At 42.7% G+C, this 10,172-nt stretch overlaps 1 protein-coding gene across 1 annotated transcript; it reads left to right on the top strand.

Moving 5' to 3' along the window:
* Window positions 1-7,815: 7,815 nt before the first annotated feature.
* On the top strand, window positions 7,816-8,217 carry LOC138353663 (uncharacterized). Its single transcript, XM_069306847.1, has one exon. The coding sequence runs from the start codon at window positions 7,816-7,818 to the stop codon at window positions 8,215-8,217; it is 402 nt and encodes a 133-aa protein (XP_069162948.1).
* The last annotated feature ends 1,955 nt before the right edge of the window (window positions 8,218-10,172 follow it).

The raw sequence follows: 10,172 nt of genomic DNA, 5'->3' as shown, positions 1-10,172 counted from the left end.
GCAATTATCGATCAAGAGCCTCGAGAGATTTTTTGTGGGCCATTGTGCATTCATCCCAAACGATAAGTTTACATTTCTGCAATACCGGATGCAATACCCATGCCGGATGCTTTGGAAATGTTGCACGTGGGAGTTTCAATGAATTGAACGTTCAATGGCAATTTCAAAGCCGAAGTAGCAGTTCTGCCACCTGGTAACAATGTCGCAGCTATTCCAGACGATGCAAGAACTAAGGTTATGCCATTTTGGGTTCGAAATGTTGCCAGAATCAATCTAATTAGGAAGCTTTTACCAGTTCCTCCTGGCGCATCTAAGAAGATTTCTCCAAGCACATTACTGACAGTTTGAATTATTTGATTATAGATGCCTTTTCGCTCAAGCGTTAACTTAGAAATATTTGGTTGCACATACGACAGCAGATCACCCCTGTCGTAATTTTGTTCATGACGCAATTCTACATCGAACGAAGCAACAGACGATCGATTCGGTGATGGCATTTCCAATTGATAGAGAACTTTGTTCACGATTTCTAAGCACAAATGTTCAATTATTATCAACGCTTCATTGTACATTTTTGCTGTGAAATTCATGTTCATGTTTTAATTTTTTTTTTTTTTTGAGATATATACAAGAGTTGTGACATTCTTGTACAGCCACTAGTACGCGTAGCGTTTCGGGCAAGTCCTTAATCCTATGGTCCCTGGAATACGATCCCCTGCCGCGAAGAATCGTTTTTTCATCCAAGTACACATTTTACTGTTGCGTTAAACAGAGGCTACAGTTAAGGAATTGCGCCCAGTAAATCCTCCCCGGCCAGGATACGAACCCATGACATAGCGCTCGCGGAACGCCAGGCGAGTGTCTTACCACTACACCACGGAGACTGTTTTCCTTGCATATTCGACGGACTATTCGATACAAATACACTTCAGCCATGTGCGATTTATATTTCTCCCATAACTCTGTTAGAGATGAAGGAGAGTCGGTGGTCAATATGATTACAAACAATGCACGAATTTGATTTGGATGTGATGTATTGGACGCATATTAATGCATACATCCCTGTGTCGGCCGTTCTCTAATAAATTCAGAGCTTGATATGCACTACGAAAAGTGGCATGTGTTGCACCGTTGACAAATCTCAATTGCTGGAAAGCCGTTGGACCGATCACATTTACCAACAGCATGCGAAGAAAGAAGCATTCATCTTGATTGGGATGCACCGTGTACAGTCTGCCTATCGTAGTTTATTTGAATATGCCAGGTTGTCCGTCGACTCGCTCTCCTCGTTTGCATCGTTCATATGATTTTCTACTGGCATTCCACGTGTAATACGTAGACGCTTCCAAATACAGCAGTATTTTCGCAAACACATCATTTTGACATAACGTGAAGAAAGCAGTTAACGTTGTAGCCTTTGGATTCATAGCTGTTTGTTGCACATTTGCAGCTGTGAAATTAACGTGTTGTCCATTTTCTTGTTTTGAAAACAAAAACAAAAAATACTAACGAAGTATTTCAATTCAAACGCAGATAAATCGACACAGCTCAATTTCATCACCAATTACACTGAAAAATAAGAACAGTTAAAAAAAACGAAATGAAAAACAATGAAAGAAGAAACAAACAAACTATACCCACGAAATGAACGGTATGGTAAACAACACAGTTCAATTCCAATGCAATGTCACATAAAATAATTAAATCCAAATGAAAATAAATAAAAAATTATGAAAATTCAATATATCAATGCAATTGGAAACATTGAAATGGAATCGTAACATATTTTGCTTAGCGTGTGTTGCTCTTACGTGCTACAGATGGCGCTGTTTTTCAAAAAAGCATGTTTTTACCTGTCACAGGTGTGGCATCTAAATAGTGGATATATAAAAACACGAACATATTCAAATGGATCGTTGTGTCAAAATTTCAAAGCAATCAGTGAAAAACTTTTGGAGATTACAGCGTGTGTTGCTCTGACGTCCAACAGAGGGCACTTTAAAAAAAAAAACATGTTTTTTCCTGTCACAGGTGAGGTATGTATATAGTAGGTATATCAAAACACTCGCCTAATCGAATGCAATGTTGTATCAAAATTTCAAAGCAATCGGTAAAGAGGTTTCGAAGATTTTCCCTCACATGAAAAACTCTCAAAAAACACAGCTTTTCAAAAAAAAGCATGTTTTTTCGGTCACAGACGTGACATCTATATAGTATGTATATAAAACCTCGCTCGGATGCGAATGGAACGTTGTGTGAAAATTTCAAGCCAATCGGTGAAGAACTTTCAGGGATTAGCAATTTTGAACAAACCAACATTTCCATTTTTATTTATATACTAGCTGTACCCACCACGCGTTGCTGTGGCTCAGTCTGGTTAAATGGGAAAGAAAAAAAAGTAACTGGGAATATATCACATATTTACTAATTCATTATTCAACATATTGACTTTAAGCATTAAGTCATATATGTGCTGTCTTGTGTGAGAACGGGTTGCTTTCTTGTCCATTATTCCACCCCCCAGTTAACTAACGAGGCCGGGGGAAACAGCTCTCTCTAGTCCGTTATCCCGTCCTCAGTTAGCTAACTATTCTAGAGCACTCCCAGAGTTCCTACTCGTTCAACACCTCGTAACCTAGGTATTTGACTTCCTAGGTGCGGGACTACAAGGCGCCGTAACTTGATCAGCTACCTGAAACTCTAGAGAGAACTCTAGAACACACTTCATTGCCACAAACGTATAAGAGAAACAAAAGGAAAGAGATGAATAATGAAGTAATTAGTGAGGGTTTGGGGTGAGAGAGGTAGAGAGGTGGGAGGAGCGAGGAGGGTCGTCAGTTGAAAGTGAGAGTTGGAGAGGGGTGCAGGGAGAGGAATAGATAGGTAGAAGTAGAAGAGTAGATAGTAGAAGTAGAAGAAGAAATGCTGCCACCATCTATTCATTTGTCTGTACCTACAAGACAAGGAATGGAACTTGTCTGTACCAAAAGATTTTATTACCATATATCAACTCTAAACCTGTACTCATTAAAATCATGAACCCAGTAACAGCAGAGGCTTTCTCACCTCAACTCAAAAACTCTAGGGAACAAAGTTAAAGACAATTTAAATAATAAATCATCAACTATATTCCACATAAGTATCATAATTTAAGCAATTCAAATGTTCAAGATTAATATGCAAAGTGAGTCATCATCCAAGAATTTGAGAACCCTACATCGTGACTGCCCCTGATCCTCACACAACCCTTGTAAACACGACCAAGTCACCTTCTATGCTCAACTCACCAAGTGTCTGCCTATAACTGGATTGAGAGGGAGAGGGGGATGGTCTGTAGTTGACAGAGATGGTCCCGCCCCACCGGCTGACAGCCTCTCTGGCTAGGCTGTCCTCTGCTCTGCTCTGCTGGCTGGTCTCCTATTCTCTCCTCTCTATGCTCTCTCAGTATATATTGGGAAACCTAGTAGCTAACTCCGCCCACAAGTAGATAGCACTTAACCTCAGAACCAAACGAACCAAAGAACCTCAGGCACTCTACCAAGCCACTTCTTAAACGTCGACATGTTTGCCGGACCTACCCGGCTATCACGCTACAATTAACAGAAGCAAGGTGAAATTTGCATGATCTGACCTCAGGTCACTTGAGGTCATTAACGCTTAGAGGTGTGAGTTTCAGGCCGAGAAACTGGCGCCTCTCAAATCCTTGTCTGTGACTCATGAACTATATATATTTTAAATAAAACTAAACCAAACATCTTTATGGTGTTACAAGTGGTGAGTGATGGCAGGCGGTGGCGGACGGTGGTGGCGGACGATGATGGGTGGTGGTGGGCAGTGGTGGGTGATGGCAGGCGGTTGCAGACTGTGGTGCACGTGGGCAGTGGTGGATGGTGGCGGGCAGTGGCAGACGGTGGTGGGTGGTGGCGGGCGGTGGTGGGTGGTGGCGGGCAGTGTCAGGCAGTGGTGGGTGGTGGCGGGCAGTGTCAGGCAGTGGTGGGTGGTGGCGGGCAGTGGCGGGCAGTGTCAGGCAGTGGTGGGTGGTGGCGGGCAGTGTCAGGCAGTGGTGGGTGGTGGCGGGCAGTGGCGGGCAGTGTCAGGCAGTAGCGGTTGGTGGTGGGTGGTGGCAGACGATGATAGGTGGTGGTGGGCAGTGGTGGGTGGTGGCAGCCGGTGGCGGCGGTGGTGGTTGGTTGCTGGTGGTGGGTGGAGGCAGGCGGTGGTGGCGGTTGGTTGCTGGTGGTGGGTGGAGGCAGGCGGTGGTGGCGGTTGGTTGCTGGTGGTGGCGGGTGGTAGCGGCTGTGGCGGATGGTGGCGGGCGGTGGAAGGCAGTGGTGGGTGGTGGCAGACGGTGGTGGCAGGCAATAATGGGTGATGGCAGGCGGTGGCGGACGGTGGTGGGTGGTGGCGGGCGGTGGTAGGTGGTGGCGGGTAGTGGCGGGCAGTGGTGGGTGGTGTGCGGTGGCGGGTGGTGGCGAGCGGTTGCTGACTGTGGTAGGCAGTGGTGGGTGGTGGCGGGCGGTGGCAGACGGTGTAGGTAGTGGCGGGCGGTGGCGGGTGGTGTCAGGCAGTGGTGGTGGGTGGTGGCGGGCGGTGGCGGGTGGTGTCAGGCAGTGGTGGGTGGTGGCGAGCGGTGGCGGCGGGCGGTGGTGGGAGGTAGCGGCGGGTGATGGCAGACAGTGGTGGGCAGTGGCGGGCGGTGGCATGCGGTGGCGGGGGTGGCGGGTGGTTGCTGACGGTGACGGGTGGTAGGGGCTGTGGTGGGTGGTGGCGGGCGGTGGCATGCGGTGGCGGGGGTGGCGGGTGGTTGCTAACGGGTGGTAGGGGCTGTGGTGGGTGGTGGCGAGCGGTGGCAGAGTGTGGCGGCTGTAGTGGGCGGTGGCGGCTGTGGCGGGTGGTGGCGGCCGGTAGCAGCTGGTGGCAGGTGGTGGCGGGTAGTGGCGGGAGGTGTCGCCTGTGGCGGGTGGTAGCGGTCAGTGGGGTGGTTGCTGGAAGTGGCGGGCGGTGGTGGCACGTGGTGGCGGGCAGTAGCGGCTGTTGCGGTCGGTGGCGGGCGGTGGCGGGCAGTGGCGACTGTGGCGGATGGTGGCAGGCGGTAGCTGCTGTGGTGAGTGGTGACGGGCGGTGGCAATCGGTGGCAATCGGTGGCGGGCGGTGGCAGCCAGCAGGGAGACAGCCTCCAACACTGAAGGCCTCAGCTAAACTAAACTAAACATTGTATGGCCAGCCAAGAGTTGTCAGCTCACCCCTCTTAAAATGTTTCCTTCAAACATTATATATTATCTTTGAAGAACAAGTTTGATTGCCAAGGAAATAATGCATAAATTTTTGTCACATTTATATTGTCAATATCTTATTACATTCCTGCCATATAATTTTAAGTTAAAACAAAACAAAACATTCAACATATCAATGTAAATAAATATGGAAATGTTCTTTTGTTCAAAATCGCTAATCTCCGTAAGTTCTTCACCGATTGCGTTGAAATTTTCACACAACGTTCCATTCGCATCCGAGCGGGTTTTCATATACATACTATATAGATGTCACGTCTGTGACGGGAAAAAAACATGTTTTTTTTTTAATGTGTTTTTCATGTGTTTTTCATGTGAGGGAAATCTTCGAAACCTCGTCACCGATTTCTTTGAAATTTTTACACAACATTGCATTCGAATAGGCGAGTGTTTTTAAAGACCTACTATATACATACCTCACCTGTGACAGGAAAAAATATGTTTTTTTTTTTTTAAAGTGCCCTCTGTTGGACGTCAGAGCAACACACGCTGTAATCTCCAAAAGTTTTTCACTGATTGCTTTGAAATTTTGACACAACGATCCATTTGAATACGTTCGTGTTTTTATATATCCACTATTTAGATGCCACACCTGTGACAGGTAAAAACATGCTTTTTTGAAAAACAGCGCCATCTGTTGCACGTAAGAGCAACACACGCTAAGCAAAATATGTTACGATTCCATTTCAATGTTTCCAATTGCATTGATATATTGAATTTTCATAATTTTTTATTTATTTTCATTTTGATTTAATTATTTTATGTGACATTGCATTGGAATTGAACTGTGTTGTTTACCATACCATTCATTTCGTGGGTATAGTTTGTTTGTTTCTTCTTTCATTGTTTTTCATTTCGTTTTTTTTAACTGTTCTTCTTATTTTTCAGTGTAATTGGTGATGAAATTGAGCTGTGTCGATTTATCTGCGTTTGAATTGAAATACTTCGTTAGTATTTTTTGTTTTTGTTTTCAAAACAAGAAAATGGACAACACGTTACTTTCACAGCTGCACATGTGCAACAAACAGCTATGAATCCAAAGGCTACAACGTTAACTGCTTTCTTCACGTTATGTCAAAATGATGTGTTTGCGAAAATACTGCTGTATTTGGAAGCGTCTACGTATTACACGTGGAATGCCAGTAGAAAATCATATGAACGATGCAAACGAGGAGAGCGAGTCGACGGACAACCTAGCATATTCAAATAAACTACGATAGGCAGACTGTACACGGTGCATCCCAATCAAGATGAATGCTTCTTTCTTCGCATGCTGTTGGTAAATGTGACCGGTCTAACGGCTTTCCAGCAATTGAGATTTGTCAACGGTGCAACACATGCCACTTTTCGTAGTGCATATCAAGCTCTGAATTTATTAGAGAACGGCCGACACTGGGATGTATGCATTAATATGCGTCCAATACATCACATCCAAATCAAATTCGTGCATTGTTTGTAATCATATTGACCACCGACTCTCCTTCATCTCTAACAGAGTTATGGGAGAAATTTAAATCGCACATGGCTGAAGTGTATTTGTATCGAACAGTCCGTCGAATATGCAAGGAAAATTAAAACATGAACATGAATTTCACAGCAAAAATGTACAATGAAGCGTTGATAATAATTGAACATTTGTGCTTAGAAATCGTGAACAAAGTTCTCTATCAATTGGAAATGCCATCACCGAATCGATCTGCTGCTGCTTCGTTCGATGTAGAATTGCGTCATGAACAAAATTACGACAGGGGTGATCTGCTGTCGTATGTGCAACCAAATATTTCTAAGTTAACGCAATAGCGAAAAGGCATCTATAATCAAATAATTCAAACTGTCAGTAATGTGCTTGGAGAAATCTTCATAGATGCGCCAGGAGGAACTGGTAAAACCTTCCTAATTAGATTGATTCTGGCAACATTTCGAACCCAAAATGGCATAACCTTTGTTCTTGCATCGTCTGGAATAGCTGCGACATTGCTACCAGATGGAAGAACTGCTACTTCGGCTTTGAAATTGCCATTGAACATGCAATTCATTGAAACTCCCACGTGCAACATTTCCAAAGCATCCGGCATAAGAAAAGTATTGCAGAAATGCAAACTTATTGTTTGGGATGAATGCACAATGGCCCAAAAAATCTCTCGAGGTTCTTGATCGATCATTGCAAGATTTGCGTGGAAGCATCAGACCATTTGGAACTGCATTAATATTCCTTCCAGATTTCAAGCAAACATTTTCTATAATTCCTCGATCGACACCAGCGGACGAAATAAATGCTGGGCTGAAATACTTTACTTTGTGGCGCCACATAAAGACATTTAAATTAACCAGAAATATGCGTGTCCAGCTGCAAAATGGTAAATCAGCTGAGATATTCTCACATCAATTTTTGGTAATTGGGAACGGAAACGTGCCGGTTGATCTGACCTCAGGACGAATTTCATTGGCTCATAACTTCTATAATTTAGTGACGTCAAAAGAAGAATTGGTTGAAAAAGTATTTCCCAATATTCAAACCAATTATATGAATGACGATTGGCTGAGTGAACGAGCTATTCTTGCGCCCAAGAACAAATACGTCTACGAACTTAACAATATTATTCAGTCTAACATTCAGAGCGAGGCAGTCACATACAAGTCTGTCGACACTGTTGAAGAAGTAGATGAAGTGGTTAATGATCCAACAGAATTTTTTAAATCACTCGATCTGCCAGGGATATCACCACACATACTGCAATATATATTCGGCGTGCCAATTATCATGTTGCGAAATATCAACCAGCCAAAACTTTGCAACGCCACGCGGCTTGCAGTAAAAAACAAAATCAGCGATGTCGTAGAAGCAACAATCTTGACAGGAGCTTTCAAAGGTGAAGATGTCCTCATTCCTCATGAGGACATCTTCTCATTCCTCATGAGGACATGAGGATTCCAACAGATATGCCATTTCAATGTAAGAGATTGTAATTTCCGATTCGATTGGCGTTTGCAATCACCATCAACAAAGCTCAGGATCAATCTTTAAAATTGTGTGGTATAGATCTTGACACGGATTGCTTGTCACATGGACAATTATATGTTGCGTGTTCTAGAGTCAGCAAACCAGACAATCTCTATATCTCCACTGACAGTGGAACAACAAAAAATATTACATACCCACAAGCATTGTGAAATTAAACATATTAGAAACATGCGCTTTCTCTTTTTTTTTTTCCCCCATTTAACCAGACTGAGCCACAGCAACACGTGGCTGCAACAGCTAGTCTATATAAATAAAAATGGAAATGTTTGTTTGTTAAAAATCGCTAATCTCCGAAAGTTCTTCACCGATTGGCTTGAAATTTTCACACAACGTTCCATTCGCATCCGAGCGAGGTTTTATATACATACTATATAGATGTCACGTCTGTGACCGAAAAAACATGCTTTTTTTGAAAAGCTGTGTTTTTTGAGAGTTTTTCATGTGAGGGAAAATCTTCGAAACCTCTTTACCGATTGCTTTGAAATTTTGATACAACATTGCATTCGATTAGGCGAGTGTTTTGATATACCTACTATATACATGCCTCACCTATGGCAGGAAAAAACATGCTTTTTTGAAAAACAGCGCCATCTGTAAGATGTAAGAGTAACACACTCTGTAATCTCCGAAAGTTCTTTACCGATTGCTTTGAAATTGTGACACAAAGTTCCATCCAAATACGTGCATGTTTTTATTTGTCTACTTTTTACATGCCACACCTGTTAAAGGTAAAAATATGCATTTTTTGCAAAACAGCAGCATCTGTTGCATGTATGAGCAACACACGATATACAAAATATGTTACAATTCCATTTCAATGTTTCCGATTGTATTGTTAAATTGAATTTTCATAGATTTTGATTTATATATATTTTGATTTAATTATTTTGTGTGACGTTTCATTCGAATTGAGCTGTGTTGTTTACCATACTGTTCATTTCGTGAGTATAGCTTATTTGTTTCTTTTTTCATTGTTTTTCATGTCTTTTTTTTAACTGTTCTTCTTATTTATCAGTGCAATAGGTGGTGAGATTGATCTGTGTAGATTGATCTGCGTTTGAATTGAAATAATTCGTTAGTATATTTTGTTTTTGTTTTGAAAACAAGAAAATTGACAACACGTTTATTTCACAGCTGCAAATGTGCAACAAGCAATTATAAATCCACCGGCTACAACTTTAACTGCTTGCTGCACGTTATGTCAAAATGACGTGTTTGCAAAAAGACTGCTGAATTCGGAAGTGCCTACATATTACTCATAGAATGTCAGTAGAAAATCATTTGAACAACGCATCCCAGGAGAGCGAGTGGACAGACAACCTGGCATGTATAAATAAACTACGATAGGCAGGCTGTACACGGTGCATCCCAATCAAGATGAATGCTTCTTTCTTCGCATGATGTTGGTAAATGTGCCCGATCCAACGTCTTTTCAGCCATTGAGATTTGTCAACGCCGTAACACATGCCACTTTCCGTAGTGCATGTCAAGCTTTGAATTTATTGGAGAACGACCAACAATGGGATGTATCTATTAATAACGCGTCCAACACGTCACATCCAAATCAAATTCGTGCATTATTTGCAATCATATTGACCACCGGCTTTCATTCATATCCAACAGAGTTATGGGAGAAATATAAATCGCCCATGGCTGAAGATATTATCCGTCGAATACGAAGGAAAATTCAAATATGAACATGGATTTCACAGCAGAAATCTAAAACGAAGCGTTAATAATGATTGAAGATTTGTGGTTAGAAATCGCAAACAAAGTTCTAAATATATTGGAAATGCCATCACCGAATCGATCTGCTGCTGCTTCGTTCGATGTAGAATTGCGTCGTGAACCAGATTACA

Source organism: Procambarus clarkii, chromosome 59 (assembly GCF_040958095.1).
Source record: "Procambarus clarkii isolate CNS0578487 chromosome 59, FALCON_Pclarkii_2.0, whole genome shotgun sequence".
Taxonomy (NCBI): Eukaryota; Metazoa; Arthropoda; class Malacostraca; order Decapoda; family Cambaridae; genus Procambarus; species Procambarus clarkii.
This window is presented reverse-complemented; position numbering and strand designations above follow the sequence as displayed.